The 25599-nt window shown below is 39.0% G+C and overlaps 1 protein-coding gene across 1 annotated transcript in view; it reads left to right on the forward strand.

Annotated features, from left to right (window-relative positions):
- The first annotated feature begins 407 nt into the window (after positions 1-407).
- The window catches only part of WDR44 (WD repeat domain 44), a 100965-nt gene continuing 75773 nt past the window's right edge, over positions 408-25599 (forward strand). The window contains exon 1 of the mRNA XM_004064760.4: positions 408-1009. Within this exon, the coding sequence (XP_004064808.1) occupies positions 933-1009 (77 nt within the window). The 5' untranslated portion in view covers positions 408-932. The remainder of the gene's footprint in view (positions 1010-25599) is intronic.

Genomic DNA, 25599 nt, shown 5'->3' on the forward strand with positions numbered 1-25599 from the left:
GATCATATCTAGGGATCTCAATTAGAGATCTCGTAGTGAGTAAGGGCGAGTTATTCTCGTAACGCCAGAGGTGGTGGACCTGCCGACGCCCTAGGGTGGGACATTCCGGGCTTGGATTGTAAGACATCGTAAATATACGCCAAAATGTCCACACCAACGTTTCCCGAGAGTATTTCTTTACAAGTAAAAGACCGACTCAAAATCATCCCTCTCAAAACGCGTCTCTTTGGAACTGCAGAGTTAGGGAGTAAGACTTTCTGCCTGACCCCACCTACGTCGGGCGCGCGCTCTCAGAGCCAGGGCACCACGCTGCTCCTGCGCAGGTCCTAGACTCCTCCCTTCGGGAGGCTCACCCCCTCCCTTCTCGGCTACTTCCGGCCCTCACCGAACGCCCTCAACGCGCTTGCGCCGTTTTGATAGGCTTCTCGGGCAGAAGTAATCCGAGCGCTGCCTCTCTGGAACCGCCCCCGCCACCTCTTCGCCCCGCCCGCGTATTACCGCCCCTCCGAAATCTCGCGAGGGTAGGTGCGCGTCGGTATTTTGCGGGCAACTAGCTCTTCCAGCTGCTGTAAATTGCTGCTGCGGGAGAAACTGGAGCCGCTGTAGCCGGCGCGCCCTTCTTCCCCTACTGCGAGGAGCCACCGCCTCTTTCGCGCTCCTTATACACCTATCACTGGGAGCGGTGGCAGCAACATTCCCTGGACCAACCGCCGCCTCTTCAGGCGGCCGCTTTGCCGGTCATTCCCGAAGCCCGGCAACTGAGGGCGGCCCCCTTTCCTTAACAGTCTCCTCGCTACAGGTCGTCTGCTCCCTCAGCCTCGCCCGAGACCCACTTCCCCAGTCTCGCCCGGGTGGAGGTCGACGAGGAGGAGACAAGAGTCACCCTTCCTCCAGGCGGCGCCGGCCCCCTCACCCGCGGGTGTGTCCTATAAATGGCGTCGGAAAGCGACACCGAGGAATTCTATGATGCCCCTGAAGATGTGCACCTAGGGGGCGGCTACCCCGTGGGGTAAGTGACTGCAGCTGTGGCAGGAAGCCGGGCATCCCAAGCCCCCCGCATCTCCTGTGTCTTCCCCCTACACCCCTCCCAGGTCCCGCTGTGTCCGCCACCGCTGTTCCTCCCCGTCTCACTGGAGGACTTCAGAACCCAGACCTGGGGCTTCTTAGGGCGGGGTGACTCGGAGAAGGGGGAGTCAGCCACCTCAGGCAGCCTCCCGGCCGTTTCCCTACTGAACGGTCCCAGGGTCGGTCTCGGAGCCCGTTTCTCTTCTGATCCAGCCTTCTGTGAGGGGGAACAGCTTACGTGCCTGAGTCGGAGATTTGTATCTGTGGGGTTCTGAGCTTACCTTTCAAACATCCGTTTTGGCCTCGGGGACCGTAGATTAAAGGAGCAGTAACAGGAGAAATGTAACTTGTAGTTTTTTATTCTCCCGTTTACCGCTAACTTACCTATTCACTTCCGAGGTGGCTGTAACTCTCCCCTATTTGCCGTCCTCTTTTTCTTGCACACAGCGAAAAGGAGCGGGGGGAAGGTTGGGTATTTGCTTAAGAAAGTCCTCTCTCTAGCGAATGTACTCTAGATCAACAGTGTTTTATTAAAATAACACCTTATCGTGAGGTAAAGGAAATCGAATACACGGTCCCTATTAGGAAGAATGCGGTCTAAAAGGAGGGCCAGACAGAAGAAATGTGCACAACTGACTGCAGAGGGACAAACAAGTGCTGAGTAATCTGGTGATTGGAAGGACAGCCCCAGCTTTGTGTTCTTTATCTAATTCTGCAAGATGTTTTAGTGGTGATTAATATGGGTGATTCTGAGTAGGAAGTACAGTAGTTGGAATGCTCGCTTGACTAGGACTTGTATTTACTTACCCACTTCTCCACTTTTCAAAGTTGGGGTAGTGCTTTAAAGCGATTTCGCCGAACTCCCCTACGAATGTACGTGGAGATAGAGGCAGTGAAATATATTTTCATGCTGTAAGAACTTGAGGATTGGTAAAATGTAGATGTTAGTATAAAGGACTAATATGGTTCGAGAAGTTCACTGCCTTCAATTCTCACACTCCGTGGGAGAAATAACCCGCTGTGTTGCAAGTATAGTTAGCCATGCATGCTAGAAGTCATTCTAAAAACTAATGTATGTTTATACACAATATGCACCAAAAAGTTACAGTAATAAAATCAGAAAGCAATGTACGTTGGTAGATTTCAGATGTTTGTCTTTCCACCAACCTTCATGTCACTGTTGTGGGATTTTGGGGTGGCAGTGGCCAATCTTGAGATGGCACCGAATCTCCTTCAAGTTCAATATCTGAGACAAGTTTAGAGCTAGGTGTAGAGCATAGGAAATACATTTGGGTTTTGAAATGTATTGGATTTCCGTGAAACTTAATTTTTGTGTGTGTGGTTTTCCCTTCAAAGTAATGAACTGACAATTCAGATTGAATGAGAGACCAAGACCTTTGGTACTTTTGTGTGTGTGTATTGGGGTAGGGGAGGGAAATCATCAGTTTATGAGCTGATCAGTTTAGAACTACTCTGTGGATATTGTTCTTTCCACTGAATAAGTTTAATTTCAAAGGACGCAAGTTATGTCATGACCTGTGTAAACTGTCTAGTCCAGTACCTGGGCACAGAGAAAGCATTCAAAATGTTCATGCTTTTCTCCTTCCTTTCTTGGCATTGGCAAATTTGTTAACTTTACACAAAGCTTATTTTGGGAGATATATAGAACTTGGACCTATTTTACTTATCTAAACCGGATGAGTCATTGTGATAGAATTGATAGAGTCACTTCTTCCCTCATGAGATAATACAGCTTCTCAAGCACTTTGATCCTCTGATATTAGGTGAAAACTGAAAAAGATTTTTTTGGAACTCAGCTTTCTAATTTTAACTTTAACCTGCCCAATTACTAAGTGTGTTGAGTTCTATGGATAAAACTACAGGGTCAGTTTGTGGATTTCAGGGCTCTTTTCTGTATTAGAGGATTGGAAAGAGAATAGACTAATCTGGAGAATTGCATCTGAAAAGAACTGGCAGCACTGAGGGCAGAAAAAGGTTAGCATCATTTACATTTTCCTCTATCCTTTGTGGAAGGTTGTATCATTTGCATAAGACACCGTGAGGAGATCTGGGTGGGCAACTTATAACCTAGAAATGTAGTGAGAAATCTTGATTTGTGGAAACAGATTGCCTTACTAGATATTGGTCATCAGAAATATGTTCTGTTCCTTGATATGATCTGGAGTGGCAAACTATACAATTTCTAAGGTTAATAGACTGAATTTGGGCACTTCAGAAATGTTCCTTGCTGTTGTGTGTTTGGGAGTACACAGACTATGTCAACAAATTGTAGTAAACTGAATAGGCAGTGGAGACTTATCTCATGTTTTGTTAATTAGCACAATCCTAATACACAGGCTGTTTCCTAAAATTAATTTATTTCTTGCATTTTCCTTCCAATGATGTCTTCGGCTTTGTTAATCTACTCTTTGAAAGCAAATTTAATAAGTTAAAAATCAGCCCAGTTTTTTTAGAGACTTTTAATTCCAGTACAGCCTACTTTTCTACAGTGGCAGATGATCTTCACTTGCCCAGCTTTGCAATATATGCCGTATTTATAATGCTTTTTTATTGATATTTTAGGTCAGGTTTTCTTTATTCTTTTCTTTTTTCTTTTCTTTTCTTTTCTTTTTTTTTTTTTTTCAAGATAGGGCCTCACTCTGTTGCCCAGGCTGGAGAGGTGGTGAGATCATGGCTCACTGCAGCATCAAACTCCTAAGCTCAAGTTATCTTCCCACAGGTGCATACCACCCTGCTCAGCTAAAGGTTTTTTTAGAGATGGGGTCTTGCTATGTTGCCCAGGCTGGTCTCAAACTCCTGGCTTCAAGTGATCCTCCCACCTCAGTCTCCCAGGGCGCTGGGATTACTGTCAGGCATGAGCCATCTCGCCAGGCCCAGGTTTTCTCATTTTTATCTTCATTTTTACATATGAGGAACATTTTTTTTTTTTTGAGATGGAGTCTCGCTCTGTTGCCCAGGCTGGAGTGCAGTGGCACGATCTCTGCTCACTGCAACCTTCGCCTCCCGGGTTCAAGAGAGTCTCCTGCCTCAGCCTCCTGAGTAGCTGGGATTACAGGTGTGTGCCACCACACCCAGCTAATTTTTAGTAGAGACGGGGTTTCACCATGTTCGTCAGGCTGGTCTTGAACTCCTAACCTCATGGTCTGCCCGCCTCGGCCTCCCACAGTGCTGGGATTACAGGCGTGAGCCACTGCGCCTGGCCTAGGAACCTTAGACTCAGACACGGTTAAGTGAATTTGTCCTAGGAGAGAGCTTTTAAGTGGCACAAGTGGGATTTGAAACCAGCTCTTCAGACTCCTAGTCCAGTATTTTTTTTTTTTTTTATGTGGAGGGCGATGAGAGCAGTGACAGAGAGGTGGACAGAGATCCTCCCCTGGTAAATTCTGGAGTAAAATGCTTTAGGACCAAGTTGCTGAATTGAACTGATACATCTCCATTAAAACCAGCAGCCCAAACTTTTTTGTTCTCTTGGCAAGAAATTCCACTTTCTTTCAGCAATGTGTATTTTTGTTTTGTCAGATAGGAATTTTGCAAGATCATAGCCTGTTGCAGCTAGAAGGGACATCTAGTTAAACTCCTTCGTGTAAAATGTTGTGAAAACTGAAACCTAGAGAGAGAAAGCAACTTGTAAAAGCTGCCACAGCAAATTAATGGTGGAGCTAGGTCTAGAACCCGGATCAGTTTGACTGTCTGGCGTTCTTTCTGCTACCGGGCTGTCTTTTGATAGAGCAGGAAAGAGAAGAGGAATTGTGTGGTACACTAGAAAAGAGCCCTGCACTGTGAGTCATTTTATTTCCTCATCTTTAAATTGAGGGGATTACACTGTTGAGAACCCTTCCAACTCTAAATGTCTTTATATTGAGGTTTAATAGTGTGCTTGTATTGATAAGCTTTTGTTCTTGGTAAATCTTTCGTGATTTTTTTTAAATCTTTTAGTTTAACGTAATGGTATTTGGTACATAGTTCAAGACCCATAAATTTGAAATTAAGTATTTACTGGGTAAATTATATATGAGATGAATGCCCCTGCTAACTCATGTGGTTTATACTTACACATACTAAAGGCTGGCACTGAGAACATGTTGTAAAAATAAATGTAACATTTTCAGCACTCTTTTTTAGTGGCAGCCAAAATATTTTTGAGGCCTTGGAAGAAGGATAGAATCATAACATTTTTAGAGTAGGAAGGGACTGGAGATCATTTTAGCCCAGCCTTCCCTTTTAACTGAAAGTGAAATTTAGGGTCTGAGAGGGAAAGTGACACATTGCTAATAAGGGCAGACTTGGAACTAGAGCCCAGGTCTCTTGATTCCTCACTTATACCATGCTACCATGTCTGCGGAAGAAGGGAAAGTATTACCGGCTATTCCTGCCATAGGTTTCTGGCACTTACCCTATTAGCTGGGCTTTTAAGATGGTTTACTTGACTGTTTCTTCATACCTTGCCTATCAGAGGTCTTGAACTATTTTAGAATCCTAAGCTTTGCTTACTAGTTTTTTCCAAGTGAAAGTGAAAAACAATGGCAAAATAGCTTGTCTAAGAACAGTGATTATTTGTATTATTTTATTCTTAGGCATTTAGTTAGTATTAACTGCAATCTACCATATTCAGATAGGAATAATGATAAAATCTTAAGTCATGGGAACTGAGACCAAACTGTCCTAAATAATTGTTAGGTCTGAAAAACAAAAAGGTTTGTAGCTGCCTTTGTTGAAAACTCAGCTTCTCACTTTACTTAGGTGTCAGAAACATTTCTCTCTGAATTGAAAATTGATACAAGTTTTAATTTAAAAAATACCTGTGCAATATTTATTACTTTAGGGAAGTTTCCTTAAAAATGGCTGTTTGTTGATGAGTTGACATTTGATCACAAATTTGATTACTGAAGGCTTTGAGGAGTGATAGAAGTATATTTACAAATGCTGTTTTATCATACTCATGTAACATCATATTGAAGTGAGAAAAAACAACCCTCTACATATTAGTTAGTAAATTCAAGTTCTAAATTTAGTGACATCCGGCCGGGCACCATGACTCACGCCTGTAATCTCAGCAGTTTGGGAGGCTGAGGCGGGTGGATCACCTGAGGTCAGGAGTTCGAGACCAGCCTGGCCAAAGTGGTCAAACCCCATCTCTACTAAAAATACGAAAATTAGCCGAGCATGGTAGCACACACCCAGCTACTCGGGAGGCTGAGGCAGGAGGATCGCTTGAACCCGGGAGGCGGAGTTTACGGTGAGCTGTGGTCATGCCACTGCACTCCAGCCTGGGCAACAGAGCAAGACTGCGTCTCAAAAATAAATAAATAAATAAACAAACAAATAATTTATATTTAGTGACATCTAACTGTCAATTGGTAACTCATGGGGATAGGATAGTCCATAGTGGCATGGCAATTTGGGGGCTCAAATTGAATCTGTATAAACTCCTGTAAATTGGAAACTTTATTCTCTTCTTGTGATAATCTACTTCATAAGATAGGACAGATAAAGTTTGTGTTGTTTGTTTTTTGTTTTTTGTTTTTTTTTTTTTTTTTGAGACAGGGTCTCACTCTGTCACCCAGGCTAGAGCGCAATGGTGCAATCTCAGCTCACTGCAGCCTCGACCTCCCCAGGCTCAGGTGATCCTCCCACCTCAGCCTCCCAAGTAGCTGGGACCACATATGTGCACCACCACGCCCAGCTAATTTTTCTATATATATATATATATATATATGTATTTTTTTTTTTTTTTTTTGTAGAGATGGGGTTTCACCATGTTGCCCAGGCTAGTCTCAAACTCCTGGGCTCAACTGATCCACCCAACCTCGACCTCCCAAAGTGCTGAGATTGCAGGTATGCACCACTGCACCTGTCCCTTGGTTTTAAAAAATATTAAAAACCTAAATAGTTTTAGGATGTGAAGTATAGTGGTGGTCTTAAACAGAAAATAATTTCTAATTATTGGTATTTTAGACTTACTGTCTAACCTTTACATTACCCAACACTCCATGTGTTTGTACTCTTAAGTTCATTGTTAAGACTTTGACAGAATCAGGTGAATTTGCCAGGCAAGCACCTTTAAGAGGCTGCTTGTTTCCTCCTCATACTCTGCAATTTTGGTAGTTACTTCCTGGGGTAGTAGTGGAGGTGGAGGAAGGGAGTATAAAGAGATCATGCAGGTTGTGGTGATGGAGGTGGAAGAGGTAAAGGTAGCCCCAGCAGTAGGTATAGAGACCAAGTTACAGTGCTGCTTCCTGGGGCGTGGATAACTGAGATAAGACAAATCCCATCATTTTGATACACATGTTCACAGCATGAATTAAATAACCCCTTCTCTAAGAGATTAATAACCTATAAGAAATACCTCAAATCAAAGTTAAAGTAACAAAAATTGTAGGTACTTTATGATGTCCTACTGATATTTAGCTTGAATTGATAAATAACCTATGTTTCTCATTTCTATCCATAGTTAGGCTAATATCTACAAACTTTCACAAGGTCTGTTCCCCTCTCACTGTTGGATATTATTCAGCTAACCAGCTAAACCTTTAATAGGGTGCTTTCCTTACTCTTCAGAGTGAAACTCTTTCTATTCCCTTATTTCAAACTCAGCAGTCTTTGTGTTAGTCTGTCATCTCATGATTCAAAACCGAGGAAAAAGCACCTACGACATAATGTGGGCCTCATACCTGATGGCAACCCTGATGTTTTTCCTCAGTCAGTATACAAATTTATCTTGGTTACTATAGCAACCAGTCTATCAGTTATTCTTCTAGCTCTTTTGCCTTCTCTCAGATACTAGGATTACCATATAATCAGGTTCTGCCAGAGCGCTTCAGGTCTTAGAGTTCTATTACCAGCTGCAACTGTCTGGCAGTTCACAGTTTGGCATTCCATCAGAGTCAGTTGTTTTTTAAGTCCACAAAACCTTTTTGTCTCCAAACCTTTTTAAACATTTTAAACATATATAATTTAACAAAAACATGTTTAGGCAGCAATTTCCTCATACTAATTTTCTCAATCCAGTGTTAGTCATTGCCCTGAAGATTGAATGCATTGCATCACTGCATCCAATAGCCATCCCTTTATAATAACAAGTAGAATCAATTTCCAGATCGAGGGTGACCATTTAGGAAATATATTTGCAAATGTGATTTTAGACTCAGTATCATCACAAACTAGCTAAAATGACTTAAAAGCATCTTGATCATCAGCAGCTACCAAATAATCCAGCTTTTAACAAAAACGATTTCTATAGGTTGTAGAAAGAATGTTTGGCCTTTAGATTAATTCATTTTAATTTGAGAAAACTGTTTAGAAAACTAATAGGAAGTGTTATCTTTCTTTTGTAGCCCTTGAATAAACAGGAAGAGAACAGTAAAGACTGAATAGTTGTATGGGTCTTTTTTTTTATATTTATTTGACATACTTTTTTAACTCTTAAAAACCTCAGAATTCATGTAACTAAAATAGTTTTAAATTATAAATATGTTTACCTGTTTTGCTCGAAACAAGGATTGGCCAGGTACCAGAAGCTCATGCCTGTAATCCCAGTGCCATGAGAGGCTGAGGTGGAGGGATCACTTGAAGCAAGGAGTTTGAGACCACCAGCCTGGGCAATGTAGCAAGACCTCATCTCTACAAAAAGTTTTTAAAAATTAGTTGGGCATGATGGTGCATGCCTATAGTTCTAGCTATTTGGGAGATTGGGGCAAGAGGATTGCTTGAGCCCAGGAGGTCGAGGGTGCAGTGAGCTATGGTCACGCCACTGTACTCTGGCCTGGGCGATGGAGCCAGACTCTGTCTCTTAAAAAAAAAAAAAACTATAGTTAAATTATGATAATGCTTCAAGGAAATCTTTAATTGTACAAATAGACTTAAGACCGGTTTCACTTTCTCCACAGAGTCCTGATCTTTAAAATTTTTCAAAGGGGGAGTCAGTTTTTTAAAAAATCTGAGGATGAAATATAAGATTTTTTGAAACTTCTGAGGGAAAACTTGAATGGTATTTTTTTTTATTATACTTTAAGTTCTGGGGTACATGTGCAGAACGTGCAGTTTTGTTACATAGGTATACACTGAATGGTATTTTCTAATAGGTATCCTATACAGAACAAGCCATACCTGTAACAAGCTATCTATATCTGTATAAAACCTACTTGGCCACTACTAATTGTAATAGACTATTCCAGTACAAAACTCATTGAACCATGGGCATTCTTATGAACCACAGATCAAACTTTCTAGAGAACCTATAAATAGTATGTAGTGCTGTATGCAAACTCACTGTCGCAGGAGCAAGCATCCTGATTACTAAGCAAGCTCAAGAGAAGAGGTGGGAGTATTCTTTCTGACATTGTTCTTGAACTGGTAAGAATAGCTGTGGATGAACTTAATATCCATAGTCCTCTTTTAATTCTGTGCCTGAAAGTATTTATTGAAATTGGAAGACTAAGGGAATCATCTTTCTGGTTATTAGCAGTACTGTTAACAATTGAATTTTTTTTTAAATCTGTCTTTTAAAATATATTACCTATCCATGCCAAACTAAAATGGCAGGTGGATTGAACATTTCACTCAGCCCCAACTCCACCCCTTTCACTGCCAGCTTTTTCTTTCCTAGCTTAGTCAATGTCATTAGTACAGAGATTTCCTAGTATAACTACTTCTTGTCCCTTAAAACCGAGAAGGGTCAGTGATGGAAGAAATATAAAGGGTGGGAACTTTTGGAAGGAGTAAGGGAAAAATTGGTTGCATTGGATATGGTGGACAAGTTGGTAAAGACTTTAGTGTTACAGGTGGTGCTTAGTCATTGGATTAGTGAAAGATGGGTGAGCAGAATGAACAAGTAGCTTGATAAAACTAGTAGCTTTGTGAGTGAAAGCAAGTAGATTTGTCTGTATTTTGCAGTGGGTATTTTATCTTTATTAGCTTGGCTTAAGGGTTAAGGTTAATGATTGAGATCAGTCCTTTTTCCTTTAAGTGCACCTTACTGTGCCTATTATGTCCCAGATCATAGCCCTTAGCTGTTGACTTTTAACCTTTGCCTTATTTCCCAGCATAGTCCACAGTTATGTCTAGCAGTGCACACAAGGTTTAGTTGGGGAGGCGGGTGGTGAGTAAGCATGCTCTGTGGTATCTACTGCTCTTCACAATTGGTTCTGATTTTGAACTTCCTGGTTCTCTCCAATCTCCAGTCACCCCTAAACACACACAGATACCAGTTCCTATAAGAGGAGGTAGGTAAGGGAGCTGAGGCAAAGAGAGTGCTTTGGATGTATAGGATCTTCATAACTTGGGGACATCCTATACCCAGTAAATATTAAATGTTAACAGTGAAACCTTGGGTGGTGTTGCCAGTTATCCTGCATTCCTATCAGTTCCTTGTTACCAACTTTTTTTTCAGGAATGAATGTGTTCACAGTAAGAAAGAAATATTATAGTGCTACATGTTACATGCAAAGAACGATAACACCATAACACCATAATGCTAACTAACGGTGCGCATTTGTTTTCAAAGTTCTTTTAAAAAGTTACTGTTTCAAACAATGAAAAGCAGTATTTTTATGCCCTTCATTTTAAGCTTTGACATAATTGATTACGGTATGGTAGCCAGGTCAGAAAATGACCTTGCTTCTGAAAAAGCTGGAATCCCAGACACTGTTCACTGCATTTCAGAGGGTTATGGTCTTTGTTCCTAAGGGAAACCCCCTCAGGATATGAGCCATTGCTGATTTGGGTTTCAGTGCCATGTCAAAAAGTCTTAATCCCAGATTTTTTTTTTCCTACAATTGTTTTATAGATTGTTGTCAGTTGCTTAGTTAGGCCACAGTACTGTATTGTGTTTTGTTTTTATTTTAGTATAACTGATTCATTTTTTTGGCCACAAGCCTCTAACTAGAAGCACAATGTTTCTTTTTCTCTTTCCCTTCAAATGTGTTTTGTAGCAGTCACAGAGAGTGACTGCTTTGTCACTCTTTGTGACTGCCTACCTAATCAAACCTCTATTGGCTTTCAAACTAATGGGAAAAATGTATTCCTAATAGCTGGGTAATTACAAAAAAATTAAATGATTAGTAATTACTGTTTAAGATATAAATAAGATTGAACAATTTGTAATAATAAATAGTAAAGGGCTTAAACTTGACCTACATAGTGTGTTCTGTAGGTAAGCATTCTAGATAATTGAAGATTTTTGTAGAATATATATATCAAGTCATTGGTCATTGATATATATTTCTTTCTTTCTTTTTTTTTTTTTTGAGACAGAGTCTTGTTCTGTCACCAGGCTGGAGTGCAGTGGCACACTCTCGGCTTACTGCAACCTCCACCTCCCGGGTTCAAGCGATTCTCTTGCCTCAGCCTCCGGAGTAGCTGGCATGCCACCATGCCCAGCTAATTTTTGTATTTTTAGTAGAGATGGGGTTTCACCATGTTGGCCAGGATGGTCTCAATCTCTTGACCTCGTGATCCTCCCACCTCGGCCTCTCAAAGTGCTGGGATTACAGGCATGAGCCACTGTACCTGGCCTGATATATATTTCATTAGAAAAAGAATATAGAAGTAGAAATTCAAGTACATAAAGCATAGAAATTAAATTTAGAAAATAAAGTACTTAATGGCAAATTTTACTGAAATATATTTGAGTTTTTGTTATTCATGATATTGCAGGAAAACATGAATAATTAAAAGCTGTCAGTTACACGACAATCTCAGTTCAGTCATTAGTTTACCATCAAAACTTTTATCAAAGATAATAACAGTAGGTTTTCTTTAATTTTAAAAAATAAATAGTTTGGTTTGAGTTTTGTTCCTCTGCTCATCTTTGGTGATGAGCAGTGAACTCAAAAGAAGAAAAACAAGAAATCTTGAAGTCTGAGTAGTTCACTAATAGAATTTATCAATTTAAATTTTTAAAAAGGGGGGCTCGCGACAGGTGCTTTAGAATGCTAGTTTTTATTTAGAAGTTACTGGCATTTACTTTTAAAAATTAGTACCCCACCAGGTGTGGTGGCTCATGCCTGTAATCCCAGCTACCCAGGAGGCTGAGGCAGGAAGACCCTTTGAGGCCAGATACTTGAGACCACGCTGGCCAACACAGTGAAACCCTGTCTCTAACATTTTTTTTTTAAACTTAGCCAGGCATGGTGGTACTTGCCCGTAGTCCCAGCTAGGTGGGCATAGAAGGGGATTACTGGAGCCCAAGAATTCAAGGCTATAGTGAGCCATAATCACGCCACTGCATTCCAGCCTGGGCAACAGAGTGAGACCCCGACACTTAAAACACACAAAGCCGGGCGCGGTGGCTCATGCCTGTAATCCCAGCACTTTGGGAGGCCAAGGCGGGCAGATCATGAGGTCAGGAGATCAAGACCATCCTGGCCAACATGGTGAAACCTCATCTCTACTAAAGATACAAAAAATTAGCTGGGCATGGTAGTACACGCCTGTAGTCACAAACTAGCTAAAAATGACTTAAAAGCATCTTGATCATCAGCAGCTACCAAATAACCCAGCTTTTAACAAAAATGATTTCTATAGGTTGTAGAAAGAATGTTTGGCCTTTAGATTAATTCATTTTAATTTGAGAAAACTGTTTAGAAAACTAATAGGAAGTGTTATCTTTCTTTTGTAGCCCTTGAATAAACAGGAAGAGAACAGTAAAGACTGGATAGTTGTATGGGTCTTTATTTTTAAAAAGCCATATGTCTTTCTTTTTTTATATTTATTTGACAAACTTTTTTAACTCTTAAAAACTTCAGAATTCATATAACTAAAATAGTTTTAAATTTTAAATATGTTTACCTGTTTTGCTCAAAGTAAGGATTGGCCAGGTACAGAAGCTCATGCCCAGTGCCATGAGAGGCTGAGGTGGACAGATCACTTGAAGCCAGGAGTTTGAGACCAGCCTGGGCAATGTAGCAAGACCTATCTCTACAAAAAGTTTTTAAAAATTAGCTGGGCATGATGGCGCATGCCTGTAGTCCTAGCTATTTGGGAGGCTGAGGCAGGGGAATCGCTTGAACCCAGGAGGTGGAGATTGCAGTGAGCCGAGATCGCACCACTGCACTCCAGCCTGGCGCCAGAGCGAGACTCCGTCTAAAACAAACAAAAAAGAAAAAACCACCACCACACACAGATTAGTACTCCATTTAATGTTTTAGGTAACTTACAAAACCATATTAATATGGCCAGGCATGGTGTATCACACCGGTAATCCCAGCACTTTGGGAGGCCGAGGCAGGTGGATCACTTGAGGTCAGGAGTTCCAGATCAGCCTGGCCAACATGGTGAAACTCCGTCTCTACTAAAAATACAGAAAGTTAGCCGGGCATGGTGGCACACAGGAGCTCCTCCAGCTACTCAGTAGACTGATGCAGGAGAATCCCTTGAACCTGGGAAACAGAGGCTGCAGTGAGCCAAGATCACACCACTGCACTCCAGCCTGGGCGACAGAGTGAGACTCCATCTCAAAACCAAAAAAAAATCTTAGCACTTTAGCTTGATAAACCTTCTGTAATACGGCCTGTAGCCCAACATCTTGTTTACTTTTTCAAAAGTAACAGTGATCTAGCATGATTGCATTAGATATTGATTTCTCTAGGCAGGCATAAATTTAGTTATCTGTTTCTGTCTTGATTTTACGGGAAGTTACTTTAAGTCATTAATAGATTTGACTTTTATTCTAACCTACTTTAACAAATTGGGACATGGTGATATAGCTGCCTTACCTTGGTGTTATTGTTTTACTGTAGGTATTTATTGAATGGTTGTGAATGTGCAGAATAGAATGTTTTTAGTTTGGAATCCTTGAGTAGGCCCAGGAAAGTGGTTTTCTGTTTATGTCAGTAAATACATTATCAAGCTGTTCTTTTAGGAATATGGCATAAAGCTGCACTACATATATCATTTTTGAAAAATCAGGTTGTCATTTTAGATAAGATATAATTGTGAGAAGGTCCACTTGAAGTTTTGTAATTACCCTGTATGTGAACAGATGTATATTTCACAACAAAGTTTCCTTTGATTTCATTAAAGATCATTTACAAATATTGCCACAAAACCTTTCAAAAAACATAGGGCCATTGTGCCAAATTTTCTAACTATTTCTATTAATATCATTGATAATTATTAGTTAATTTTAGATATAATCTGCTATGCTTTCATAGTATTTAAAATTTAAATGTCCTTTCAAAAGGTAATAAAAGTAATAATTCACATCTTGAAGATTCAGTTAATATCCTATTAGATAATTGTCATAACTATTCTCAGCTTTTTGTGAATGTTGTTAATAAACCAGTATTGCTTTGCATCCAAGGACATTCGAGTGATTTCTATTTTCTGCTGCCTAGTTACCTGACATTTTGGGATGTACTAGGAAAATCAGACTAATTTATGATTGCCTAGCACTTATTTTTTTCCTGCTGTTTTTAGACTTTTCAGGTTTAGTTGGTATTATCACTTTTGGTAGCAGTCAACTTAAAATTATTAGTAGTCAACTTAAAATAGGACTGTGAGAATGAGAGTGGTACTGTTACAAATTATTTAGGTTTGAAAGGCCAGCAGATGATTTTTCTCTTAGATGCCATTTCTTCAGTTTGAGTAGTACTGTCTTTAGGTTGAAGGTGCTTATATACATTTCAACTCCAGTGTACAGTATTACATACCACATTTTAAAAGCTGTGCACTTAGAGCAAGATTTAAGAACAAAGCAGAACAGTCTCTTGTTCTCTAAACTTGAAGTGTTTTTAATTTTTGGTTCAACCTAGGGTTAGTTTTGTTTGTTTTTATTTTTGTTTTTTGCTTCATTTTTTGTTGTCATCATTTTTCTGCCTGGCCTCAGTGGGCCCAAGAAAGAGTTCTTGTTAAGTGTCTCCTGAGCACCAGACACGTGATTCCCTGTTTAGACTTAGCACTTCAGTGTCGGTCTTAGTTTGCTATCAAATCTTACTGTTTCAACTTGCTGGACTTTAGAAATCAAAACTCTTTAATTAGTTGCTTACTTTAATGACTGGCTAAGTCCTTATCTATGCTCATACCCTGTTCACCTCAAGGACCTTAGAATCCTAGCGCCTTCTTTGTACAGGCAAGCTATTCTTTGCTTTGCTTGATTCAGTTCCTTGGTGCACTGCTTAAGCTCATCTTACTTTTATATTTTCCTTATAACAAAGGATAGAGGGGGATAAAAACAAAATCAAGCTGTAGGGTAATTTCCTGGTGAACCTTTTGTAGTCACTTTCATGTAAGAAAAATGTTTCCCAAGCAACCAGCTTTATTCTAGCTGACTCACTTTGTACTCCCTCCTTCCATGTCATTGCTCCTTTTTACCTCTTTAGGAGTCTGTTAGGAATTTTGCAACCTGACAAAAGGCTTCTGCAGAGCCAACCACCTTTTTTTTTCCTCAGGGCCTGAAAAAAAAGTGAGTCTTCTTACTGACAGGAAAATAAAAAGAGACCTTGTTAGTCAATTTTTTTCTGTATGTTCAATTGTTCTGGTATATTCTTTTCATTGAGTATAAAGAAAAGTCTGAAAATAATGGTAAGTGTGAGATTGCTCTGATATTTCCTTTTTGTACTTTAGGAGGTGGTTCTTTGAGTTCCTAGTTGTTTAGTTGAATATGAAGCAGGTGGCAAATGTAAGTTTAGTCTACACACTGATTCCTTCCTGTTCGCAGAAGGGTTCGTCTGTTCGTTTTTAAATAATCTTCGGGTAAGGAATAGAGAAACACCAAGCCCAAGAGACAGAAGGATCTGTCTATAGCTAATGAATGAGAAACTAATTGTGGGGTGGTTTATGGTCTCTGGCTCTTTGAAAGCACAGAAATTTAAAGTTATTTTTAAAAAGCCAACTTGACTGGGCACAATGGCTCATGCCTGTAATCCCGAGGCAGGCAGGGAGGCCAAGGCAGACAGATTTCTTGAGCCCAAGAGTTCAAGAACAGCCTGGGCAATATGGTGAAACCCCATCTCCTCAAAAAAATTAAAAAATTTTTTAAAAATTTGCCATATGTGGTGGTGCATGCCTGTAGTCCCAGCTACTCTGGAGGCTAAGGTGGGAGGATCACTTGAGCCTGAGAGGCGAAGGTTGCAATGACCTGAGATCATGCCACACTGCACTACAGTCTGGGAAACAGAGACCTTGTCTCAAAAAAAAAATAATAACTACACCTAAGCACTTACACCATTATTTTAAGTCCTGATTACTTTAAGGCCATACCACATGAGTGCTGAAGATCTGAGTTTAAAATTGGAAAAGGTGTTCCTGTAATTGCCTGGAGAAAAACCAATAATTGCCCAGAGAAAAACCACTTGCAGAAGCTATGAAAAACCAAGTTAGATTCCTACTAGTCAGCCACGTCAGTAGCTGATTTCAAAATATGAGTTTTGCAGTAAGCCAGGCAAGACAGTACAACTAGCTTCTATTTGGGGAATCTAATCTATATAGGTTCTTAATACATACTTGCATTGATTGCCATTCAAATCTAGGAGCGATTAGTGCTTCAGCTGTGGGAAAATTGTGAGATTATGCATTGATAGAATTGAGAAGCAAATTCTACTTCACGTTGCAGAAGGCTCATCAGATTTTAGATTGATATAGAAATAATATAACAAATATTTCTACTACCCTTTTTGTAAAGTGAGGAGACTGTTCTAAAGTGACTTTGTATATGTAATAACTGAATCCCTTTTTAATGACAAAATAATTTTAATTGATATTTATCTAGAAAGTTGGCTGTTGATGGTTATTTGACCTATACAGGTTAACCTCATTTTGAACATGTTGACTGAGGACAGTTTCAGTGATTATAAGTCAAATCACATATCTAGAGATTTTGTCAATGTATTACAGTAGCCATCTTGGTTTTGTGGGGCAATCTAAGCCAAAAATAATGAAGCTGTTTATATACCTTCCTGCTTTTTGCTGAGCATTTTTGATAAATGTACATAATACCATACATGTAGTATTTGCATTTAAGCCTATTCAGTGCATGCACTGTCTGGAAGAGCTCTGACTAAATGGACACATGTGCAAATTTTTTCCCCATTCAGTGAACACTATTAAAAAATCAGATGAATATTTATACAGTGGCATTGGCCATGCAATTCTTCCTGCTTTGTCCCTTTATCACACACTAACAGAACGTAGGATTAATTATCCACCTAATTAACTTGGGGGTGGGGTAGAGTTGCTGGATAAAGTACAAGACACTCAGTTCAATTCCAATTTCAGATAAACATACTAAAAATGTATTCATTGTTTATCTGAAATTGGAATTGAACTGGGCATCCTTTATTTTTAGTTGCTAAATCTGGCAACCCCAGGTGGGGAAGAGGCAGGAGACTAGTAGATATGGGCACAGTTGTGAGATTGAAATACACCATGCAATGACAAGAGTAACCTTTACTCTCACGGGAATACTAAGTGTTTTTTAGCGCAATGCTGTTTATTTTAGTGTCCAATGCTTTTTTTTTTTTTTTTTGAAAATGCATCAATGCTCAAAGCTCAAAAATAGTAAAACGTGGCTCACACTTATAATCCCACCACTTTGGGAGGCAGAGAGGCAGGCAGATCACCTGACATCAGGAGTTCAAGACCAGTCTGGTCAACATGGTGAAACCCCGTCTCTACTAAAAAAAATACAAAAGTTAGCCGGGCGTGGTGGCAGGCACCTGCAATCCCAGCTACTTCGGAGGCTGAGGCAGGAGAATTGCTTGAACCGGGAGGTGGAGGTTGCAGTGAGCCAAGATTGTGCCGTTGTACTCCAGCCTGGGAGATAAGAGTGAAACTCCGTCTCAAAAAAAAATAAAAGGGAGAAAAAAGAAAAAAATAGAAAAATGTAACAACATATTGTTTAGGGATACATGCACGTATGATGAAACTATTTTTGAAAACAAAAAATTAAGGGAACAATAAGCGAAATCTGGGATAGTGGTTACCTCTAAGGGAGCAGCAAGCAGATGGAATAAAGCACATAGTAGCTGCACTGATATTAATGCTAATTCTCAGTTAATGTGGTAAGTGACAGGATGTATTTTTTTATGCTTCATAATTACGTGTACACATTGCACATATCAAATACAGAATAACATTTTAAAAGTTAAGTTAAAACAGACTTCAATAAGAAAATTAGCCTATGTGCAAAATTTAACTGTATATACTTTCTAAAATAAATCCAAAATCCGAAAAGTAAGGTCAAAAGGCATTCTGAAATTTTACCAGTTTGCTAAAGATCATATTGAGTAATTAATAGATTCTAGAATGATTACTTATCTGCTGTAATACATCTAAAATAATTAAACTCTTTGGTTTGTGAAAACTTCATTTTTATTACTTGATGTCTACAGTGGTGAATCTTCAGTTTTTGTCTTTACTTGGAAAGATTACTGATTGTTCAGATATATTATATGCCAAATTAAAGGAAAGAAAAACAGCAGCTAGAGCATGCATTAAGTGATTAATTCAAATGAGCTAGGCCTAAACTTTAGGATTCCTGGAACAAAAAATCAGAAATCTCTGTTTTCCTTGATTAATTTTTAAAAGTTAGATTTCCAACTCCTCCTTTGTAAAAACTATTATGACAGTCTACAATATCCATCAGTAAGCAGAAAAATTCATCTTTAGCAAGTGCCAGTTTAGAGCATTAAGCTGAAGTTAGTGTTTAGTGTAAATTTATTTAGTGTTTTAAAGCACTTCTAGCTCTCTATAGTCTTATATAATTTTGTCTTGTGGAAATAGCTGGAGGGTCTATTCCAGAAAGCCTATCCAAATATGTCCTCTTCTCCCACTTACATACACACTTAGGTGCCCCTCCTCTGTGCTTCAAGGTTATCATGTGCTTGTGTCTCTCATTGCAATTGTTACCTTATATTGAAATTATGTGTTATATTTTCCTCAGCTTATCAGATTGTGACCTTTCTGTGGGCAAGGGCTGGATCTTTCTCACCCTTTATATTTCAATGCCTGAAAGTGCCTGGCACATGGTAGATAACCAATAAGGATTTGTTGACTGAATGAAGGGGCCTAAAGACTCAACTAATACAGCTCCTTCATTTTACAGGTGTGGAAACTGAGGTTTAAAGAGATTGTGACTTTAGAAATAGAAACAAGACCACAGAGATTGTCTGTTCCAGCCTTCTACAGTATCCCTATTGAGACATCATTGAGTTTCTGTTTTAATACTTTATCAGGGAAGCAGCTCATGGCTTTTTCTAAACTCAAGTTGTTACTGAGATTGTTAGGTTGAACAAAAGCCTATCTCTTTGTAATTTCTACTCTTAGTCCTAGTTCTGCTGCATAATGCTTCAAACATTTGAAAACAACTACTTTTCTTCCTTATCTTCTTCTGATTAGCCATCTTTAGTTCTTTATATCATTCCACTCAGTTTCTAGAACATTCACCAAATTGATTTCTCTCTTCTGAATATGTTCTGTTTCATCAGTGTTCCTTTTAAAATGAATCTCAAAAAGTATATGATGTTCCTAAGTGTGCTTTTATCAGTAAGAAGTAGAGTAGAACTTACCATTCCCCTTGCTCTGGACATGATAGTTCTGATAATTCAGCCTAAAAACACAGTAGTTTTGGCAGCCATATCACAGTCTTTGAGCAATCAACCAAAATACCTAAATGTTTTCACATGATTTGCTGTTAAGCCATGTCTCTCCCATCATGCATTTTACATTTATCCCTACTACATTTCATACTGTTAAGATTTGACCCATTGTTCTAGCCCATTGAAATATTTTGGTGGCCAGTTGCAGTGGCTCACACCTGTAATCCCAGCACTTTGGGAGGCTGAGGCAGAAAGATTGCTTGAGCCTGGGAGGTCGAGGCTGCAGTGAACCATGATCGTGCCACTGCACTCCAGCCTGAGCAGCAGAGCAAGACCCTGTCTCCCAAAAAAAAAAAAAAGAAAGAAATATTCTGGGGTCCTGTCAGCCAGTATATGACCTGTCTCTCTCAACTTTGTGTTATCTGCAAATTTAGTAGATATGCCATCAGTATGCTCATCCAAGATATTAGTAAGAACATCAGGTAGGGTAGAAAATAATTTAGTGCTTAAAACCAGATTTTTGTGTGTGTGCAATATTCTCTTTTATTCTAGGCCAGTAACCCTATCAGAAGAGGAAATTAGGTTAATCTTGCGTGATTGGCTTCTGTGAATGCTTGCTGACTCTTAATGAGTATCTTTTTCCCTTGCATAGGGTTCTTAAACAATTAAACAGTGTTTAAGAAATTTGTTTGGAATTGACATCAAATCAATCTGTCTGTAGTTGGTGGCATCTAGGCATCTACCTGCTTTGCAGAGTTGACTATTAGTGTTTTCTTTACATCATCCCCTTCCATTCGCCTGATTCTTCAAAGGTTTTAGATGGAAATTGAGCTCTGCAAATTCTCAGATACACTGGGACATAATTTGGGAGAGTAGAATGGAAGTCACTTATAATATTAATAGTTAGGTACTTTTATCTCCTTGAATGCCTTGGAATTCAGTTTCCTCACTCTACAATTTGTTTTTCCCTTTCTGGTTTGACTATCAGTAATCTTAATAGAAAAGTTGAGATAGCCTTTTACATTATAATAATGTATACTTATCCATATATAAGTAGACCTGCACTTTATATTTGTTATGCTTGTTCTGAGTATAAATTAAGAAAAATCTTTGTCTCCGGTATTTTTTTTAAATCTTAGCACATTCTGAGTGCCAGCCTTTCTGATAATGTTCTTACAGGTTTTTGCAATTTTTCTTGGATATGTGCCCATTCCATCCCTCCAATCTCTCCTGCATGTTTTTAAAAAAATATTTCTTCTGACATGTCACCATGAAGATGCAATCAACAAAATTCAGACATGAGAAATTCTACAGGATGAGCAACCTACTTTCTTCAACACATGAATTGCAAGAAATAAGAGAGATTGAAGGGGAACAACCTGCTGATTTATCGAAAGAGACATATCAACTGATTGTAATATATGGACCTTATTTGATTGACATAAACCAAACGTACAAAAATTTGGGCAGTCTGGGAAGTCTGAATGTTATATAACAGCATGTTATATATAATATATATAATCTATTAATGTATATAATAAGGAATTGTTAAATTTTATAGTAGTGTTGTGGTTATGTTTTAAAGAGAAATCTTTGTCCTTTTTAGATGCATACTGAAATATTTATGGTTAAAAATGAAATGGTTTCGGCCAGGCGCAGTGGCTCACGCCTGTAATCCCAGCACTTTGGGAGACCGAGGCGGGCAGATCACGAGGTCAGGAGATGGAGACCACGGTGAAACCCTGTCTCTACTAAAAATGCAAAAAAATTAGCTGGGCGCAGTGGCGGGCGCCCGTAGTCCCAGCTACTCAGGAGGCTGAGGCAGGAGAATGGCGTGAACCCGGAAGGCAGAGCTTGCAGTGAGCCGAGATCACGCCACTGCACCCCAGCCTGGGCAACAGAGCAAGACTCCGTCTCAAAAAAAAAAAAAAAAAGAAATGGTTTCTGGGATTTGCTTCAAAATAATCTGGCAGAGGGGTGGAAGAGGAGTACTGATATTTTTATCATTGTTGAACATGATCAACATGTTGTATATTTGGGTTTATAATATTATTCTCCCAATTTTGTATATATTTGAAATAGCCGTAAGTAAATGTTGGAAAAACTCCCCCTAAATATTTATTGTCACATAGATTTTTACTGGCAGATTTGGGACTAAAACTCAGGTCTCCTGATTCTGCTCTTTTTTTTTTATTGTGTAGCTAAAATTATAGCTCTTGTACTTTCAGATTGATGTCATGTTGTCCTTTCAGTCTCTGGGACCCCCAAGCTTTCCCTGAGAAATTTGTGGTGCTACTTGTAGATAAATTAAGGCCTTACTAAAGGGTCACAGTTTCACTTGACTGGCTACCTACCTATGTGAAACCATAAGGGACATTAGACTTACTAGTGTAGAGAGGCTGCATGGGTTATTAGAACCAGCAAAGAAACTTGGGTCCTAGTCTTCACTAGGCCTTAGCATAAGTTCTAAGATGGCAGGGACCATGTCTGTTTTGTTCACTACTTTATACTCAATACCTGGGACCATGCCTGGTACATGGAAACAATCAGTAAATGTTGAATTAATGGATTAATTTAACCGATGGCATCATTTCCCTCACATGTAAAATGAGACAGTTGATCTAAATGATTCTTAAGTTTCCTTCAAACACTGAAAAAAAAAGTACTCTTGCCTTCTGACTGATTTTTTTAAAATCCTTTTAGGATTTTGAAAAGGATTACTGTAAATTTCTTTAACACTAGGTAACATCAGTAGGTAATATGCTCACTTTGAATAACTGTTATAGAAAAACCACAGTTGTTATATTGCATCAAAATCTCTTTAAAAATAGACTACTGTTATATATTTTCTGTTAGATTGGTATTTATTTCTATAAAGTACATGCATACTGTTCTCAACATACTAAATGAGAGAGTCAGGTTTAGCAAGTTCCAAAGTGTAGCCATCTAAGAAGGTTACTAAAATGTTCCCTTTGCTTGCATACTTGTGCTTTTTGCTTCAGTTGTATTGAATGCAGTACTATTATGTCAGAGTTTATAAAGGATTTGACATTTTGCTTCCCATGGAAAAATCAGTGGGCAACTTGTGGTTAAGTGGCAGTTATTGTCATCGCATCAGTGACTAGGCTCCTATCATTGGGAATAATGACCTTATTATGAAATTTTGCTTCAGGTATCTGTAGGTTATCACTGAATCAGGTCAGAGTTTATAAAAGAAAACTAATTCCTATACCGTTTTATAAAATCACCAGAACAGTGTTTTGAAGCCACGTACATGTTTTGAAATAGTGACTATATATATATATATATACCTCTTGAGGACCTTTCCACATTCCTCCAGCTCCTTCTGAAGCCTTGTCTTGGCTGATACATGGATGTTGATGACCTCTCTTGTTGCTTCTCCCAGCAGTGTTTACCAAGGGCCTTTGGGAAAGGTTTGCATGACATCACAGGGCAGCTAGAGGGGAGAAGTGTTGGGAGACTGGAAAGGCGTCTGTGTGATGCCCCTAATCATATGAAGTAGCAATCCATATACTCTTCCTTTTTTTTTTTTTTTTTTTTTTTTTTTGAGACAGAATCTTGCTCTGTCACCCAGGCTGGAGTGCAGTGGTGGATCTCGGCTCACTGCAACCTCTGCCTCCCGGGTTCAAGCGACACTCCTGCCTCAACCTCCTGAGTAGCTGGGACTACAGGTGTGCGCCACCATGCCTGGCTAATTTTTTGTTGTTGTTGTATGTTTAGTAGAGTTGGGATTTCGCCACATTGGCCAGGCTGGTCTCAAACTCCTGACCTCAGACGATCCACCCGCCTTGGCCTCCCAAAGTGCTGGGATTACAGGCATGAGCCACCATGCCTGGTCAAAAAAAATTTCTATAATTAAAATGCTAAATGAATAGGGACTGGAGAAAGCATGTAATAAACTATTTTATATTCAGACATGAGCTTTGTTAATATAAACTAAATGTTACCTAGTGTACTAGTGTATGAAAATAACTTTCTTTTTTATTTTTTATTTTATTTTATTTTTTGAGACAGAGTCTCACTCTTTCACCCAGGCGGGAGTGCAGTGGCCCTATCTCGGCTCACTGCAAGCTCCGCCTCCCGGGTTCACGCCATTCTCCTGCCTCAGCCTCCCGAGTAGCTGGGACTATAGGCACCCGCCACCATGCCCGGCTAATTTTTTGTATTTTTGGTAGAGACGGGGTTTCACTGTGTTAGCCAGGGTGGTCTCGATCTCCTGACCTCGTGATCCACCCGCCCCAGCCTCCCAAAGTGCTGGGATTACAGGCATGAGCCACCGAGCCCAGCCTAAACCTCTTTTTTTTTTTTTAATAAATTACTCAGCCTTAGGTATTTCTTTATAGCAATGCAAATGGACTAACACACCATACATCTGATAAGGGATTAATACCCACAGTATGTAAGGAATTCAAACAACTCAGTAGCCAGAAAACAACCCAATTTAAAAATGGGCAGAGGACCTGAACAGACATTTCTGAAAGGAAGACATACAGACAGATGGCCAACACACAGTGGAACACTGTTCAACCTTAAGAATGGAATCATGTCATATGTGGCAATATGGATAAACCTAGAATACATTATGTTAAGTGAAATAAACCAGGCATAGGAAGACTACTACTGTATAATCTCACTTGTATGTGGAATGTAAAAATGATGAACTCGTAGAAGCAGAGAGTAGAATGGTAGTTGCCAGGGGTTGGGGGAGTAGGGAGCAGCTGAGGAATGGGAAAATATTAGTCAGAGGGTACAAAGTTTTAGTTAGGAGGAATAAGTTCTGGAGAACTATTGCACAGCATGATGACTATAATAATAACAATGTATGTTTCAAAATTGCTGAGAGAGTAAATTTTGAATGTTCTCACCACGAAAAAAGATCAGTATGTAAAGTGAAGAATATATTAATTTGCTTGATTTAAAGATTTACCATATTTGTAATTACTATTAATATGTTGGAAGTTTGAGTTTTGTTTTGTTTCTGCTGTTAGGTGAGCAAGGAAGCCTAGCTCTTGAAATTTGTATTTTTGTTCAACTTTGTAAGAAGCATATTTATTATTTAAATAAATATTTATTGATCAGATAGTAAATGCATCAGAAATATTTGATTTAAAGGTGCCCTATGATGAAAGCTTTGGAAAGAAAAAATGAACTTTTGAAGCTCTCATTTTGGTTTGTCGGGTTTTCTTTAAAAACATACCACCAATACTCAAATATGTCTACATGTAACTTCAGAGTTTTCTGAAAAATTTTCCGTGTGTGTGGTTTAATAAAGTTATTTTATGTAGACATTTGAACTTTTTCTGCAAAAAATTACCTTAATATGTAAAAAGGATAAATCCAATTTACCCCATTTAGTATCTATAGAATATTTTGAAGAAATATTTTTCTATTTTTCTTTTTTTATTTCTTTTTTTTTTAGCTCCTACTATCACTGGAGAAAAAAATATTTTTCTAGTTAACTAGATGTAGCAAAGTATTATTGGACATTTCTGGGTATGTACGTGTATGTCTGATTATATCCATGTTTTATATATTTCAAATTTAAGGGAAATTAGAGGATATAATATTTAGATCATTAATCATGGTACAAATTATATCTCCACTCTCAAACTAATGAAGGGTCTTAAGACAAAATTCTCTAAAATTATAGGAACTCTAAAATCCCTTGCTTAAGATATTTCTGCTAGTTAGTGGGAGAGCTAAGAGTAGAACTTAATTTTCTTGACATCTAGTTCGCCATTTCTCCCTCCCATCCCCAAACTTGAACATGAATAGTTGTTTTCTTTAGGCACATAAACACTGAAATAGTCTACTGTTACTATCTCTACTTTGACATTAGAGACTTATTTACAGAGAATTGTTGAGTTGTCTAAGGATACTGAAGATTAATAACACCTCACTTATCTGTTGGCCACCTCTGTGGTAATGAGTTCTCAAGATACAGCTGAAAACAAGAAAT

The sequence above is a fragment of the Gorilla gorilla genome, chromosome X (genome assembly GCF_029281585.2).
Source record: "Gorilla gorilla gorilla isolate KB3781 chromosome X, NHGRI_mGorGor1-v2.1_pri, whole genome shotgun sequence".
Lineage (NCBI taxonomy): Eukaryota > Metazoa > Chordata > Mammalia > Primates > Hominidae > Gorilla > Gorilla gorilla.